This window comes from Podarcis gaigeae (assembly GCF_964106915.1).
Source record: "Podarcis gaigeae genome assembly, chromosome: 1".
NCBI classification, from domain to species: domain Eukaryota; kingdom Metazoa; phylum Chordata; class Lepidosauria; order Squamata; family Lacertidae; genus Podarcis; species Podarcis gaigeae.
In genome coordinates this window covers 133,376,939-133,395,319 of record NC_139678.1, presented here as the reverse complement: position 1 = coordinate 133,395,319, position 18,381 = coordinate 133,376,939, and the positions used below count along the sequence as shown (strand labels likewise).

Sequence of the window (18,381 nt, the reverse complement as noted above, 5' to 3'; positions counted from 1 at the left end):
ACCATTTTAGCAAACAACTAGGTATATTCTTGCAAAGGCAATATTTTGCTTTATGGGAGTGGGGGGGGCACCTTGTTTCTGGAAGCAAGAACACAAATCACTTGGTTCTGTGGATGACAAATGTTAGCAACCTGCCCCACCCCCACAAGCATTAAAATGATGCAGAGGATTGTAGAGCAAAGCTTGCTGGATTTTCCTGATATTTAGCACAGTAAGGGTGGGAGCCTAACCCCCTTACATGGGAGTAAGCACCATTGATGTGCATGGGATTTACATCTGAGTAGACATAGTTAGGATTGTGCTGCTTTATATTATTTAGAGAAAAATTGTCTTGTTTTACACCTGGCAATCCCTGAGACTGATAAACAAATCAATCAGAGAACCTTGGCCAGTGAATTATGCACCATATCTCATCCTATAGCTCCCTCATTTATTTTGTCCTTCATGCACAGTAGGGAACAGAGGGACAGAAAAAACACAGAGGGCAGTGTGGGACATAGAGGGGAGTGAAAAAGGACTAAGAGGACAAGGGAAATAAACCTGGTGCAGCACTGAAATTCCCTTTTAAGCCTCTGAGTACTTGTATTCATGTGTTTAAGTTATATATGCCTAGAAGAAACTTCTCTAAAGGTTTTTTCCAATATAAAGAAGGTATTCTGTCTACGATGAAGTTAATATTGAGAGGCAGTGTAATCTAGTGCTTAACTCAAACTAAAAAGCAGCCTGGCAAAGACCCCCAACCAGCTTAGCCCTCGCAGGCCCAGAGCAAGAGTACCTGCCCTTTCCGCTTCAGAGGGGCCTGGGTGCTGTGTTCAGAAAGTTTGCAGACTTGCTCCATCTTTGCCCAGGTTCAAGCTCATCAGTGGGGGAAAGTGTGACTAGGCATGACAAAATGGTGAAATAGAAAATGGATGTGCAGTTGCTCACAAGAGCATAAAACTCAGATAAGCTTTACTGCTTGGGCAATGCTGAGTTTACAGTTATCTTTCACTTATACATTTGGGATTAAGGTGTGACTGAAAACACTTGGGTTTAGTATTGATAGGCTAAAATGTTGGGAGAAGAGATATATGCTCTCCATGTAGGTCTCCCTGTGGGAATGTCACCTGAAGGCAGAGGGGGCGGGGGGAGGACGGATATGTTATTGGTTTGAGTTTGTTTGGGAGTTAAGGAGTTTCAGTGAGAGAGAATAAAGAAAGAGAACTACTCAGTCGGTGTATGCCGTGTTATATGAAAGCAAATGTCTTTTCTCAAAATGCAGTGGACAAATGTTGGAGGGACAGTGGCTTGCATTGTTTATTTGTTTTTGTTTACTGTATTGAAACATTAAAATGTTTGAGTTAAATATAAATGTGAGGTGTCTAGCCATGACCGTAGAGCAGGGACTGAGCTGGAAGGTGACTAAAAGAGCAATGCAAATGTAGTATTCATTCAGGAAGCTTAGCTGGTGGGTGTCAGAAAGGTGGGAAACACCCAGAACTGTATACAATGGGAGTGGGGGAATGGTATAGGGCCCTGGGAACATTGAGATCTGGGATGTGGGGTGACATGTGGTTTGCACATCACAATGTTCTGAAAGATTAACATGGGGGATTTATTTTTGTCAAAGGATATATGAACAGGGAAGTGGTTGTGATGGGCTCAATTTATAGTCCCAGGGCTGGGCCAGTGCGATTCCTGCAAATGATGGTGCATCAGTTGGAATGCAATACCAAGTGGGGATTTGAACCTAGTTTCTGATACTCAAATGAATAGAACAGCAGATATTCTAAACAGGAAAGCCAAGGGGACATTGGGCCCTTACAGCACTTGTGCTAGAATCACCTATTTCTTTCACCTGTGATGACCTTTCAGCATCTCCCAAATGGCTATTTTTCTTATCCATTGAGGTCTACTGGTTTTTAATTATTTTAAAGATCTGCTGCTAGTGTTTTAAAAAGTAGAAGCAAATCCTCCCTCTGCCTCTTCTGGCAAAGGGAGGATGCTGCTGTTTTCTGAGCCTTGGCTTAGAACAGCCTGTAGGCTCTATGTGAGTTGCAGAATGATGGCCCTTTAGCACTGTTTGTTGTCACTCAGCTACCTTCGCTAGGCTTCAAAAGAGATTCTCTTGCCCTTAGACACAGTGAAGCACAGCTAGGGTAGGAAGCTCACCCTGACACACCTGGTGCCACCACCATTTTTGCAGGGTATCTGCCCCACTCTCCTATAGTCACTCATATTTTTTTTTGTTTTGTTTGCAGGCCTAATTCAAAATGGTGTCATTTGTTTCCCTTTAGATGGAACGTGCTTGGTATTCAAGGAGCATTACTTACCCTCTTTGTTGAGCCAATTTACTTCTCTAGCATTATCTTGGGGAGCTTGTACCATGGAGACCATCTATCCAGAGCAGTATACCAGCGAATAGCAGAGATAGAAGATTTACCCCCTCTCTATATACTCAACAGACCTTTACTCAGTGGTATGTATGTAATAAAAAGCAAACAACAGCTCTTTCAGTTCTGGTATATTTCCAAAATTTTGCAAATTGCATTCACCTGAACCCACAGTGTGTAAAAACAGGGTCAGGGGCACATACATAAGGTCCACCCCAGTGTCTCGGACGTGCAGGTTGGTCTTTAGGTCTTTGCACTAGTGCAAAGGTCTGGAGAGGGTTTGAAAATGCTTTCATTTGAGCACAGTTAGAAACTCTCCCAGATAAGATTGGGTTTCCATCCATGGGAGAGTTTCGCAGTCTATTCAACTGAATCTGCTTCAAAAACCCCTTCAGACCGTTGGACCAATTGGGCAAAGGTCTGAAGATGAGGTCATTCCTAGGTCAGATAAGACAGGGTCCCACTTGTGGGAGGGTTTCTAAGTGTGTTCATTTGGACATGCGTAAAAGTCCTCTACAGACCTTTGCACTAATCATGAAAAGGTATGAAGACGGGCACCTTGATGGCTGAGTTTGTCTGCACACCCCTGTTTTTACTCATTGCCTTTTGTTAATGAGAGATCTACCTCAAATATAAATAGGGCATTCAGGAAAGACTTGGAATCCGTGTAATGAGGGTTCTTGACTTAGGCCACAATTCGGGGCCGTTAGATAGTTAAAAGCCATCGACTTGGAGCACCCAGTGCTGTCCTTGCTTATGGCTATGTCCTTCTGTGCCTTATTAGGGAAACATGTAGCAATATTATTAAGGGTTTAGATTTCTCCACCTGCTTCTCAACAGTGCCATATTGGATGCTTTACTGGATAGGGCAGGAGTGGGCCCAGGCAGTGGCAAGGTTGGCAGGAGGGCCAGGTTGATTCTGCCCATGTGCCCCACAGTCCCAACCTTGCCACTCCTCCCTTCTTGGTGTGTTGCTGCCCCACCGCACCTGCCGCTCCTGCACGAGTCCTTTAAAAAGCCGCAATTCAGCTACTGAGGCGGCAATTCAAAGAGGGACACTGCCATAGGACAGGAGCTTCTTCACCCTTGTGCTGCCTTCTTGATGAAAACCATCCCTGCCTCAGCTGCTTTTACCACTGCAGAGGAAAAGATGTGGCTACAGGCAACCCCCCATTTACGTGGAGGTTACATTCCAAGGCACCACACATTTAAGTGAAATTCCAATGATGTTTCAAATATATGCAAACACCCCATTCCACTCTGCCCCTTTCTGTAACGTTTTTGGGTCACTTCTGGGTTTGACACAATGCGTGTGTGCATGGTTGAGCACATGTTGAACTGCGTGAATGGCGGGTTTCCTGTACTTCTTTCTTTTCCCCCTTGATGGTAAAAGCAGTTGTATTATGAAAAAGCTTCAGTATTCTTTTTATGAAGATGGTAAAAGCAATGTGAGTGGGGTAAAACTGGGCCTCTCACCTTTATATTAAGTTTTAAAGTGTATTTTAATTGTGCTTTAATTTTTAAATCAATTTTCTATCATATTTATTGTTTTATACTGTATTTTAATGTTTTTTGATTGCTTTGTGATCTTCTCAGATACTGCCTGTTAGAGGGCTGTTATGTAAGAATAGTAAAAAAATACAAGCATACATCTCACCTGTAAACCAGCTGCACTGTAGGAAAGAAAAATGTCTCCGAAAGCAGTCATGGAACTACATGGATTCCTGCATTGCAGGGGGTTGGACTTCCCTTCCAACTCTACAGTTCTATGATTCTGTACACATAAGATGCAGTTCAGCTGTACATTTTTTTTTGCTGTTATCAGAAAAATTATTCCAAATCCAACATTTTTTCTTTGTTGTTAATAACCCCAAATCCTATGATTTGTCAGCAGACTTGGGGCAATCTACTGTGCAATATCAAATACTGAAACAGGAAGGTCTAATAAAGAATACACATTACTTTAGTAAATCAGAAACAACAAACAGCCTTGTGACACCTTAAGGACTAACAAATGTCGCTTGGCATAAGCTTTCATGGACTGCAGTCCCCTTCATCAAATGCATGAAGTGTTATCCTGAGTTACAGGTAACTTCGTTTGGGGAAGTGAGGTTTGTAAGCAATGAGGTCAGAGGGAAATGAAATATAGGCAGTGATAATTATGTAATTAAAAAAACCCAGTTGCTGGACGACACAGACACCCTGGCATTGATAAGCCAATTGACACACAGAATGTGCTAAAAATCTTTGGCCTTGGTACATTCCCCAGGGGATTGCCTTGAACTTCTTGCAGTGAAACGTGAAACCACTGAATTATAATATATCAAGGGGTGTCACGCCCTTTTACTTGGCCCTACCAAGACTGTCTCTTTGGTGCTGGCATGGCTGCAAATGTTTTTGTGGCGAAGCAGATGGAGGTCCGACATGATGCCAGAGCGAGATGGGGGGAGCTGATGTATCCGTTGTCCTCCCAAGAGCCACAGGATGCAGCCTTATCAATAGTAAAAATACATTAATAATCTCCAAATCTGATTAGTGCATCAAAAAGACTTCAGTTTCATATTACTTATTCATTAATTTAATATACTTCAATGTACCTAAAACAGTGTCCTTACTGTTGTGTCTAAAAAGGTAAAAGTAGCAAAAGGTCATGGAATAGGAAATTTTGAAATTTATCAAAATAGAACTATTCCAACATCTTTTCCTGCTTTTGATCACCTTTTTCTACCTTTTCCCCATTTGTCTCTCAGTATGTTCATTTCATGGATTTAAATGCAACCACAGCAGGTGCTATAACTCTCTGGCGGGTTTGACTTTATCCATGAAGGCACATGCTTTCATTGTCTCCCGAGACAGATGCCAACAACAATTGAATAGAGTCCAACACAATTTCCCATTCTATTACTTTTGCTACATTCTCCCCACCCCCAGTATTGAGCTGCTAAGATTTTTGCTATTGATAAATAAAAATTCATTTTTTCTGTTTCTGATCTAATTCCATTTATAAATCCCAATAGAATTCTGGTAATCTGTCCCTGTTATTTCCTTAAACGTGTCCACCATCTGCACCTATGAATAACTGGATATTTGCACTGAATTTGCATCATATCTGTCTTGTGATATTTATATCTCCAGCTTTTCGTTTTGCCTTCTAACTATGTTTCATCCTCCATGAAGTCATGTACCATCTGGCTATTATTTCATTTGAATTTTCCAATTCATTTATGTTTAATGTCTTCCACACACTCTTCTCCCATATATATTGCCATAATCTCGCTGTTTCCGTATTTAGATCAGTAGACTGTATATCACAATGCATGTTCTTTCATTCATTTACATTTATCAGTAAATTCTACATGTTTGAGGTCACTTTCCTTGCATTAACATTTATTCCCTTCTTGATTTATCTTGTGCCCAATTTATGGATTGTAAATATTGGTATATTGGAAATTTTATGGTATTCCTTTTTTCAATCAACTCATGATTTTGAACACGTACTGCTTCTTTGACTTGCTTACCTTAAACGTACCATCCAGGAGGGATGTGTGCCAATTGTTGCTCTTAGATTCTCAAGTACAGTCAATTATCATTAAAATCAATCTAACATCACATTTGCATAACTATTATATCTCTCCACCCCACCTTTTTTTACTGTAACTGAACTTCCATTTGGGTTCTCTTTTCGTGTGTTGATTTTGAAAAAGCAACTTCAGCAATATGCACATATTCACTAATGATATTCTTACAAACTAAGAGATATTTAAATTATTCTATATTACAAACTCCTTCTTAACCATCTTTATAACTAGACCAAAATTAACTGAGAGGATATAGATCCTCTAAACTGGATGTTAGCCACATGCCATAAAATCAAACGGGTGTTAATGTCACTTTACTTTCAAACAAATTCTGTATCTTTGTCCTCTTCTAAGCAAAACCAAATAAATTCTGTTTTGGATCTATTTATCGTATATCATGCTACCTTCCTGTTTCCTGAATCACCCTCTTAAATACTTTCAGTTTTTGACATATCTAACTTTCCCTTTACTTGCTGGTTTATTTCTTATAGCTAAGCCAAAATTCCCAACAAAAACAACAAAAAATGTAGATGAAAAGTAGACATTCCTCACTCTTTCTAACTAGACTTACTTCTGCATTGTTTCATTTATTAATAATTTTGTACTTGCTTTATGATAACATGCTGTTATTCAACATTGATTTTTTTCTTCTACTTCAAATTTACTTAAAACACCATTTAAAAAATTCTCTTTCCACCCTGTCGTAACTTTTCTGCATCAAACACTGTCAAAGTAGCTGGTTGTTGATTCTTACGACTTTCATAAAGTAAACTTACTGCTTTCCTTTTATTGGTTTTTATATACCTTCCCTTCTGGCAACTCCTGCAGCCAAGCTTCTGCCCAAAGTACTGCATTCCTTTCCTTTGGGTCCCAGCCTGTTCTTCAGCTAAGATGGCATTTTGCTCAGCCCAGGTTTCAAGCTTATTCAACAAAAACCTTCCACAAACTTTTGACCCAGTATCCAAGAGACTAACTGGGCTATGATTTTTAGGATCAGATCTCTCACTTTTTTCTTTTTTCTTTTTACAGAGGAACAATAATATTAGACCACCATCCACCAGGAATGTTCCCTGTCCATTTGATATGAGAGAATAGCTTAGCCAAAATGGGTGCCAACCAAGAGGAGTTAAATTTAAATATTTCCTGGGGAAGCATATATTCCCCATGAGCTTTATCTGTTGTTAGGTTTTGAAGTAAGCACCCAATCTCCTGAGATGTCACAGGCAAGGGAGGGCCATATAAAACGAGCCCTGGTGGTTGCCCTGAAAATACAAGTGTCCTATGATAGCAAGGATTTGGGCTTCCAGGTGAAGCTTGGAAATACAGAGAACTGAATGGACCAAGTTCCATTCTTTTGATTTTCAGCCACACCCAGCTTCATTCACCTTTATCTTGAATCTGTACCCTTCCCTTATTTTCAGATTCTTGTGAAATTATTTCTCCTTTCTTACATTGTGCATTACAACCATCAATACAGGAGCTGCTTCATTTAAAAGCTTGATAGAACTCTGTAACCCCAGGCTTATTCTTTGTATGGTTGTCTATTACCTCCGCTTCTTACATTCACACCCCTTTCTTCCATTCAGGGCAACTAATCCCCACCCCATTTTTATTTGTGGATTTTTTTAATGCAGATATAAGAAAAGAACAAGAAAAAGGGAAAAGACCAAAAAACCAGCAGCAGCACCCATTAAGAATAAGAATAATCCACCAAAAATTATAACTCATCAAACCTAGTTTTAACACATACATTAATAAATGACATCCATGTGTCCAAATAGGTTTCCAAGTGATATTGTTGATTATAAGATATAAGATCTTCAGATCACTGAGTAATAGATGATCGGAATTAAGAACCACTCCTGTTCTCTATCTGTTAGACTGCACTTCACAGGAATATACATTCATAAATATCGAGGATTTTTCCAAGACAAAGTTAATACAAACATTTCCTTCTTTTCTGAAAGAAACAATTCATATTGGCTTTTTATATAGAACAACAAATATAACATCCCCTCACCCCCATAACAGGTATCAGGTTGTACATTAACATTACTCTGGTGAATCCATACAAATTGAGCAAATGCCCAGCATATAATGTCCCGGGGAAAGCAGAAAGGTGGTTTTATCCATCACAGATAGGCATTCTCAGTGGAGAATCTAGTTCAAGCCGTGCTGTTCCGGATGACCATACTTGCGAAAGTGCTTTCGATAATTTTATATTTAAGAGCAGTTTGGTGAAATCGCTCCTCCCTTCCACCCATAGGGTGATATGCTAGGTCTCACTGTTGCTTCTCTTACTATTGCAGATACTTGAGCAACTCACGTCTTTTAGCAGTCTGGCAGTTGAGTCACAATTTCTATAACACTAATCAACTAAAATGGATGGAGAGAACTACCCAGCTGCCATTGGTTGTATTTCCTTCTTGTCATCAGACACTTTTGTATGTTGCTTTGGCTTCAGTTAGCATGGCAGCCCATTAGCCTGCATGACATATCACATAAAAAGAGCCAACCCTCGAAAATCATTCGTCGCTTTGGGAAGAGGAAGGGGAATATATGGACTGGGAGTAGAACGACTCTTCTAGGCAAATAGAAGGGGGGGAACCACAGGGTGGACTGAGCCAAGTTGCATAGAAGAGGACAAGGTCTTTGGGACACTTTAAAGAATGAGGGGATATAGGGATTGAAAATGTTTTGCAACTGTATTGCAACTTCTGAATAAATGTTTTTTTGAATTAAATTATCCAAAAAAGAAAAGAAAAAAGAAAGAGAGTGAGGTTAGGAACATTTTCGAGGGTTGAGGATAACTTTCCTGCTGCTCTGGTGGCTGCTTTCAGAACCGATTGACATACCTGTTAAAGATACTTTAAACATATTCTGAAACAGATCTTGGTGTCCCATCATCATATTTCCTGCTTTCTCTGGCTAGCTTCTGGGGTGCAGTTGTCCTTTGTGCTTTAGAGGGCTCACTGAGAAGGATTTCAGTGGTGGAGCAACTGATGGGATAGGTGGGAATCTAAAGAACTTAGACCACGTTTTGCATTCAAGGACATTTTGACAGTATATACTGAGCCCCTTATATAATACATTTTAAAAAGTTGGAACAGTTACCTTGAAAGTTGAAGTCAAACAGCATTCCCCCCCCCCCCCGCCCAATCCACTGCTTTGATTTGCAGAGCTTGGCTACTAGCATGTGACTCTCAGTTTTTGAAAGGGAAATAGCATGCTTTCATTTTTTTCAGAAAGAAATATGGGGTCTTGGGACAAAGAACATCACAACTTCCATCATTAATTTTAAAAAGTTACTTTTCCGGTTAAGATACCGGTTAAGCAGATACTTCAGTATGAAGAGAAAATATTATATCAAAATCGAGTGTAAAGTGCCCCCGCCCCAGCTCAGTGTCTCCTGCTGTGGGTGGGCTGGCCTGGCACACCCAAACTTTGCAAACAGCTTCTTGATTTCTGTGAGATAACGAGGATGAAATCCCGCATCCACTTATTTGAGAGGAAGTGCCTTTGAACTCAGTTTGGCTTCACGGTTGACATGTATGGGGTTGTACTTCCAATGACTTGACTAACCTAGGATAAAGTTCTGCTTTAAGGGGTTTGCAAAAACTTCTTGTCAGTGAATACATTCTTCTAATGAAGAATGTGAATTTATATATATATATATATATATATATATATATATATATATATGCTTTCGTAGATTTTCACGGGTACAGGAATGCAGGTTTTGGTGTCCTCGGGTGTCTTCCCGTGGAAGACACGGGAAGACACCCGAGGACACCAAAACCTGCATATATATATATATATATATATATATATGCAGGTTTTGGTGTCCTCGGGTGTCTTCCCGTGTAAAAGTTGGGGTGTCTAGGCGACGTTTCGACGAGGTCTCACTCGTCATCTTCAGGCTGGTGCTTTCGGCTTCTTGTTACTGGAACAGAGCGGGATCTCAATGTTTGAGTTCCTATAAATACTGTAGAGGGGGTGTGGTGTCTAGCCTCCAATGTTCTGGGCAGAGAGGAAGTTCCCAGGCTAGTGTGCCTTTTCTTCTTTTGTTCCTTAATTACTTGAGAGATACCTTGAGTGATTTCTTGAGTGATATCCTGAGTACCACTTAGGTGGGTCATTAGGTGTGGATTAGTTGCTAAAGTCTTTGTGTCTTGACCTCTTGAACTTTGTGAAGAGTTTTCCTGAGAAGATGGCTGTATTGCACTTAGTTGTGCTTTGGCTTGGCTTCGTGTATAGGGGCGAGCTGTGGTTTTGTGGCTTGTGTCAGCCAGATCTGTGTAGGGATTGCAGGGGGGTGCAGCATCCAGAGGTGCCACCATGGATTGGCTATGGAAAGCAAATATATATATATATATATATATATAAAACTAGGAAACCAGAAAATGCCAGAGGTTGTATGACATAAATTTTATAAATTTCAGACAACATTATTGTAGCATTTGATTCTCTCAGCCTCTATAAATGCATTAAGGGCTTTTTTTGTGTTGTTATTTTTTTTAAAACCGGGAAATCATTCGGCTTCTTGACTATAACGATGTAGTCCAGAGATTCCTAGAGCCATTTATAGCTACATTGCTTGTTGGTATATTTCTGTTGTCATAACATAGCACTATTGATAAAAGTGGTCCCGCACATTTCCCCCCTTGTGGTGTGGCTGTTTCTTATCCTTTAGTGCCTTTAAGCTCCCTTGGTCCCCCCCCCCCCGGCACGTTTCTCTTCTTGGAGCTCTGTGGGGTGAAGAGCAGGGCTGCCATTTCTTTTCCATAGAGATCTCTTTCCAGTTGCCCTTGAAGACTGAAGTGCTGCTTTTTGCTCTTCCCTAAATGTGGGGAAAATGAAGTATGGCAGTTTGCTAATAAGATAAGATCAGTTAATCCATACTTTCTTCCCTTCTCTTCCTGGAATTGTGATACCTGACTGGATATCCACATCTCAGAAAGAGGGGACATAAAAGCATCTGAATGATGCTGAGCTTGACATAGTTTTGCTTGTGCTTGGCTCTAATGGAGTGGCCAGCTGCTGCCACTTCATCAGAAAGGGGTTTTTAAAGGGTTGTTTTGCAAACGTAGGTGCAATATGGGCAGTTTTATTTTAGAGACTGTTAGTTACCACTAAGTAATGTCATTTTTCCTTTATCCAGCTATTTAACTGCACTCAGATTTGAATTGTAAAAAGATTAACCAAAATGTGATGCAAATGCTCCTCCTAATAAGGTTATGTTATGTTCTTCTAACATACATTTCTCCATTTATAACACACCTGCCTTAATGATGTTGGAATATTTTGACCACACATTCTCCAGTAATGGAAGCAGAATGTTCATGGCTTTATGTCCTACCTCAAAAGAGGAGTGTTCCAGTTTTTCAGCCATTGTTTTAAAGGAGTGTGACATAACATGATTAACATGTTACATTGCACTCATTTTCTTTGGAAAGGGAAGCTATAAAAGGTATGAGAATATTTCTTCTTGTTGAGAGCCCCTCTTCTTTCTTACAGGTATCAGTAATGCTGAAGCCCGCCAACCAGGAAAAGCACCTAATTTCAGTGTAAACTGGACCATAGGAGATGCTGGTCTTGAAGTGATTAATGCTACAACAGGCAAGGACGAAATGGGCCGCGCGTCCCGTCTTTGTAAGCATGCTCTGTACAGTCGCTGGATGCGAGCTTATGCAAAGGTATATTTTGGCAAATGGGTAATTCACCACCACATCTGTATCAACAGGGCATAAGCATTTGGGCTTTGAGTCTGTCATTTACTGGGCAAACTGTACCAGAGCTGAATGTATCAGAAGTTTGATGCGCCCATAAATTTATTTGTATGCCACCTTTCCATAGTTCAAACAATGCTCAAGGTGGCTTAGAACATGGAAAAATGCATACCTACGATGAAAATAGTCATAAACAATAAATAAAATATTTTAAAATACACAACCAAACTGAACAATTTCCACGTAAATCACAACAAGATTACAAGATCTCAACCCCCCCCCCCCCACCATCCCAGCCCAAGAGTCTGTTTAGCAGCCTCAGCTGTTGTAGCTGGTCATTCAGGGTCCTACCGTCCCAGGCCAGACAAGGAGAAGATCTTCCAGAACTCATAGCCTAGAAGGGATGTTTGCTGCTGTTCCTCCAGGAATGGTAGCCACTGTGCCCGAATACATTGACTTTCTGTAACCATAGAGTGGTTGAGTTAGAAGGTACCCAGAGGGCCCTTGCATCACAGCTGAAGAATGTCAGACAGGGGGCCATCCAGCCTCTGTTTATAAACCTCCAAGGAAGGAGAGTTGACCACCTGAGATAGTCTGTTCCATTGTCAAACAGTTCTTACATCAGAAAGGTCTTATTAATGTTGAGTCGGAATCTCCTTTCTTGTAATTTGAATCCATTGGTTTGGGTCCTATCCTCTAGAGTAGCAGAAAGCAAGCTTGCTTCATCTTCCATGTGACAGCCCTTCTCCAGGCTAAATATACCCAATTCTCCCAACTGAATAGGTGGGATTAAAATCCAATTAATTTTTCTTGGTTAGTAGGCATTACAGTTTAAAAAAAAACAACAAAATGGGGCAGAGGAGAGATGGGAAGTTTGGTTCGTAGCTTTGGATTTTGATTCTAATTCATAAATAAAGAGGAAAGAAAAGAAAACACGTCCTAGGTATTATTTTGCCAACTGTTTCATAGTTGCGCAGTTTAAAAAAATCATATATTGAAATGATAAAATATTTGCTATATGTAACAGGATTCTCTTTCTTTCTAATCTCTCCAGCTTTCTTCCAATCTTCGTTCAAATGTCAGTAAACCAAACATGTACCACGAAACGAAGCAAGCAGCTGCCGAATATCAAACTGCCAAAGAGTGTTTGTTCAAAGCATTTTCAAAGGCAGGACTTGGTGCCTGGGTGGAGAAGCCCATAGAACAAGATCAGTTTTCCCTTGTAGTCTGATCCATGGATGCCCTCTGCTTGGAAAAGGGGATAGGATGGAAACCCTGACGTCAACATTTCATCTACACAGCTGAAACAGCAGCTTTTAGATTTTTATTGTGGTTTTTTGTTGGGGAGAGGCTGACTTGAAACCATTTTTTTCTTTTGCTAAAGTATTAAAACCTTTGGAAAACTGATAATACAATAACTAGTCTAGAATAGTACAAAATAATTCCATTACCTTCTAAGGAACTATTGTTTGCAGGGCGTGGGGGAACCCACAATGCAATTCAAAGTGATACATCTGGATAATTTAAATTTTATTTTACTGCATTGTTACCAGGTGCATGATTAATGTAAACCACCTAGGATTTTTCACAACACTTTGACTAAGTGGTTTGTTTTTGTGTTCTTTTAGAGCCCAAGAGACAGATTATTTATGTGCTTCTTATAGATTTTTATTTTTTAAATAATTGAGCTCACAAAACCAGACTGGAGTTTGGCTAGCTATTTTCCCCTGCTTCCTTGCTCTTTAAAAACCAGCTGTTGAAAACTTTGTCTCTCTGATTTATGTATTTATTATTGTGTGATCCAGTTTTTAACATACCACTTTTTATTCCATTTTTAAAGTACTTGTCTTCACTTCCCATTTACACACATTGTGAAGTTATTGTTTTTTTACCATTGTAAACTGGAAACTAAATATTTGTAAGCTAACAAATTCTTTTTACTTTGATGTATGAAAACCAGCTTAGAAATAGGCGGATTGTGTTTCACAGGAACTCAGTGGAGTACAACAGTAATATTACCAGTGATGTGGCAATTTCAAAACACTCATTTGTGAGGAAATGCGCTGCCTTGCCAAAAACCAGTTCACACACGAACACTGCTAAGGGCAAAAGAATTTTTAAACTGCACGCTTCAGAGACCTAACTTATTTTTGGCGAAACTGTTGTGTTCTTTTACACACACTGATATAAGGGTACCAACCCAAATTATTCTGAAATGATCTGTTTGATCTAGTATAATAGGAATAAATATTGAAAACGTTGTTCATATATATTGATGACATCTCCCATTAATGAGCATGTTGCGGGGGTCTGATCTCTCAAGGACAGCAGTCCTTGGCTGAGAGAGTTAGGACCTATGCTGAGCCAAAGCGCAGGACCCTGGCGGGCAGCTGCTTCCGCTGCCTGTGCTTCAGAGCCAGTTGGCGCCAGGAGGGGTTGTCCCAGAGGCAGGGTGCTGCAAATGTCCAGGTGCTGTAGCCAGCAAATCTGACTCTCCTGCCCATCGCCAAGGTATCAGAAGGTATTGTCTTTCTGATAATTTGTGATAGGATGCAGCAAGCCAAGTTGCACTTAATGAAATAGGTGGTGGGACTAATACCTCAGCATTAATTGTAAACATGCAATATTGCTAACATATTATTCCAATAAAAATAAGAAGGAATTCATAACAATCATGGTAGAAATTTGGGCTTGATCTCAGTAGTTACATTCCAAGAAAGCATGTATTGTAGGTTTAGCAAATTCAACAATTTCCATATGCTTAAAGCGAAGTAATGGTTACATGTTTTGCTAAACCGGTGCCAGAAATCAAAGTTGTAATACTATATGTATATCGCATATATCTTGGCCTCTACATGATGTGATGTTCATATTGAAGGTATCACATCAGCTCAAAGTATTTTTTAAATATTTGTGCGACTGTATGTGGTAGGTAGACATGGTAGCTAGCTCCTCACCTCTGGGTATTGTCTGGGTACTGCTATCTACATAGTATTGTGGTGTTACAAAAACTTTACGAAGTTACTTTGCATGTCCAGAAAGCCCTATGCTGTAATTGGCATTCCTCTTCCTTTAAAAAGAAATAGATATATAATATGTTCACTTAAAAAATATTATGAGAAAAAGGCATGATAGCAATAAGTTAATATAGAATTTAATAGAATAAATCAGAATTTTATTATGTGAAGGAAAATAATTTATATGGCATTTTAAATTGTTACTAGGCATTTTCTTGCAGTACTGTGGCCTGAATTATATAGAACATAATCAACACATCCACGTGCTTAAAATGGTCACGTGAATAGTCCCAATGCAGCATATTCCAGTTCAGAGGATCAAGGCCAATTTGTAGACAACTGTGAAGAAAAATAAGAGTATGAATAGGCTTGCCAAGTGTTTAATTAAAAAAAGTCTGGTACCTGGTCAGGGCCTGGGGACAGAGCTCTCCGTTACATGACGTAGAATCCAGAGCGAGTCCGCAGATGAGGCAGTTTTTTAGGGTGGACCCAAGTCAAGAGGTCTGGGGGCAGAGCCGAGATTAAATTAAAAACCAAACCAGCACAGGTAAGGAGGAAAATAGCAGCTTTTCCTTGTCTTTTCTGACACCTGGCTCAAAAGCAAAAATAAATAAAATTGTCCACACTGTTGCTTTCTTCTGGCTGATTGGCAACCCTAATTATGAGCTGGCTGAGAGGTTTTTCACTATAGCGGTTTTAATGAAATCAAAGTGTGAAGATTGCACAATGTATAGCAAATTTGCTGCATTTTATAGCTTGAGAGCAAATGTGTTACGTGTTTTTTCTAATAGCAAAGTGGCTTGCCTGGAACATGATACCAAGTCACAGGGCGAGCAGAAGTGAGCCTGAGCCTCATGCACTCTGCCCTCCTCTCGCCAGCACAACGACAAGAGGATTGCAAGCCTTCACACTTACCTAACTAACCAGAGTCTATTGTTACGTCCATCCTATGAAAATTCTAGTTGGTTTAAACCATGGTTTATTGAAACAAGCCAAGATCAGTCGGTGGCTTTTGGTTCTGGCTTGTTAAAGAGTGTGTTTAAATTAATCACAACTTCCCCATTATGGGTATAACCATAAACTTTGGTTAGTTTAAAACAGAAAGTGAATGCTTTGGATATTCTGTCCTATTTGGGGAAGAAGTGGTAGCCTATGGGCTGCTTTACTCATTTGTGAGTGTGCCAGAATTGCTCCTTTTTCTCTTCCACCCATGTCTGTGCCTCAAAGCGCTCTACGGTTGTGAGCATTAAGAGCATAATGTGACTATTTGGAGCCAGCTGCCTAATTGCTGATTTCACGACCATGCAATTAGTAGCTTTCCTAGAGACAACTCCTCTTTGCCTGGGCGTCTGGTATCTCTCACTGGGGCAACCTATTTGTTTGTGACCGAATAGGCCTGTTCCTATGGCTGCACTGTACAGCCAACAATGTTACCTACCCGTAAAGCAGGGGAAGGGACCCTGGGACCCTGTTAAGACTCACAACACCCATCAGCCCATTCCATAATGGTGGGAGCTGTAGTCCAGCAACATAGCGATGTCTGTGGGTTCGTCGCTCCTGCCGTCAAGAAAAGAATTCAGTGGATGTGCGGTGAAAAGTTCCTTGTAACTAGACTCTTACATAAACAGCAATCACAAGTCCCGTTTATGTGTTTTTATGTTCATTTCTGTGATCAGCAGGGCAACAACTCTGTACCATCTCAATGAAAAGGATGCTTCCATATGCTGGGCAGGAGGGGACGAGTTTCTCTTCCTTTTCTCCCTCAAACAGCCCCTTTCCTCATAGAACAAAAACTGGACTATTGAAATACCTAGCTAATGATGTTGCCACATAACTGCCATGGAGGTTTATTTTTGTTTTTTGTTACAATGTGATAACGGTTCTTCAGGCTTTGAAAAATAAATCTTTGCCTTCCCTCAAAGGAAGCTCTTACCATTCTAAAGACTCTTTTCATGTCTTTGCAGCTGAAGCACAAACTCTTGATTGGGGAAAAACCCCTGGATTCCTTTTGGGAGGTGGGAAAGGGATGTACGAAAGTTATCCAAATGTCTAAATGAAGCAAGCTTACAAATAAAACGAACACAACTATAATTGGAGCCTGCTGTTGCATTTTAAATATAAAGGACCTAAAATACCAACAAATTGGTTTTTAAAGTATTTTAGGTTTTGATGCTTAATACCTCACTGTTTCTGCATGATTTGAGCATTCAAAATAAGTGAGCTTTCAAACATACTTTCATTCTGCTTTACAATGTAACGGATTCCTTGGTCTTCAAGGCAGGTGAAACCTGATGGTAACTAGTACTGTTCCCATAACTAGAACTTTGTTAAAACAATACATGAAAAATAGTAGTCTTAATAAATCTGCATAAGGTATCTTTTTTTCTTTTTTAGAAACTGTTACTACTATTATTATGGTCATTTTTCATACAGAATGGTGATTGACATAAGCACATACAAAATGCAGTAAGAATAATGAGTGTAACAAATAAAAATAGAAAAATAAAATGAAATTAGATTAGACGGGAGGGGAAAACCGAGAGGCAACTGAGTGCGCATGCCACATACAATCGATCACAAAAAAGAAAAAGGTGATTCAAATTAATTATCGAAAAAGCTCCATATATTTTATCTGTTGAGCAGGGGATTTAGTGGGCTGTGTGGATGAGTTAACAGGAGAAACACTTAAACCAAGTCAAATAAATGTGGTCTATTTTTGATTAACCATTAACCGTTTGTGTATCAGGTGTTCTGACAGTGCAATGCCCCACACTCTGAGGAGGCAGCTAGTCGGATTTCTAGTGGGAAACCACTCACAGTTCTAGCTGTGGCAAGAAGCATAAACACAAGAGATTTATGCATTAATGTCAGAGCTGCCCCAAGGCCCCAGCTCACAGAGGACCAACGCCAGATCGTTGTTATATACAAAAGTCTTTATTGAAGTTCAGTTTCCATTTCAAAGCCTAGACCGCCGAAGTTCCGTCTGAATCTCCTCCCCTCTGACACCAGTTTAAGATTCTAGCTCTGCTCCACCTCTTCCTCTGCTCTCTCCTCCTCTGGGTCCTCCTGTCCGCTGAGGCATTCCCCTTTCTGGACTCTTCTGACGCTGAGTCGCCTGACTCCTCCCCCTGCCTCCGGCGGGCTTTAGGACCTGGTTCCCAATCCTCGTTCTCTGCTGTCCCGCGCGCCTGTACATTTGAACTTGGCTCTCGCGCCAACCCAGTAACCTTCCTCCTGACCGTTACACTGCTTCTATCACTGCTTCCCTCTTCCGGGATGCTGGCTGGACCTGACCTCCCCTCCGTTGCCTGACTCTCCGATGGAGGCGTGGTCAGCCCTGACTCATCTTCTCTTCCTGCTGGGGGATACGCTGGCCCCGATACCTGGGACTCTTCCCCCCCACTATGCTCTGGTGGGGAAGCTGGTCCTGATCTCCAACTGCTGCTCTGGGATTCCCCGCTGGCCCCTTGCTTCTGGGGTGTCCCCCTTGGGGCCCCCCTTGCCCTGGCCACCGGCGCCCCCTTCTGGGAATCTTCTGATTCGCTGGAGAGGCTCATGGAATCTCTCGGGCCACTGTCATCTTTTCCTACGCTGCCCTCAGATTCTTCCCCTTCGCTCTCCATTTCCTGTGCTTCTGCTCCTGAGCCCCTGACAATTAATATTGGGTCTGGAGGTGTGATAAACC

The 18,381-nt window shown here is 40.7% G+C and overlaps 2 protein-coding genes and 1 long non-coding RNA gene across 17 annotated transcripts in view; 1 reads left to right on the top strand and 2 right to left on the bottom strand.

Moving 5' to 3' along the window:
• The window catches only part of ADARB1 (adenosine deaminase RNA specific B1), a 57,662-nt gene extending 41,031 nt beyond the window's left edge, over positions 1-16,631 (top strand). For 13 of the 15 annotated variants that reach the window (XM_083708258.1, XM_083708256.1, XM_083708257.1 and 10 more), the window contains 3 exons: positions 2,277-2,458; positions 11,468-11,646; positions 12,734-16,631. In XM_083708258.1, the coding sequence (XP_083564384.1) occupies positions 2,277-2,458; positions 11,468-11,646; positions 12,734-12,910 (538 nt within the window). In that variant the 3' untranslated portion in view covers positions 12,911-16,631. Of the gene's footprint in view, positions 1-2,276; positions 2,459-8,259; positions 8,363-11,467; positions 11,647-12,733 lie in introns of those variants that run through there. The other 2 variants (XR_014557319.1, XR_014557320.1) reach the window with 2 other exon arrangements.
• Positions 1-18,381, bottom strand: part of YBEY (ybeY metalloendoribonuclease) — a 110,618-nt gene that overhangs the window by 49,966 nt on the left and 42,271 nt on the right. The gene's annotated exons all lie outside the window — the stretch shown is intronic.
• On the bottom strand, positions 13,960-17,554 carry LOC310833428. The gene is made up of 2 exons (XR_014558683.1): positions 15,383-17,554; positions 13,960-15,334 (listed from the first exon to the last, which is right to left on the bottom strand). It is a non-coding gene; the product is annotated as an uncharacterized lncRNA (long non-coding RNA).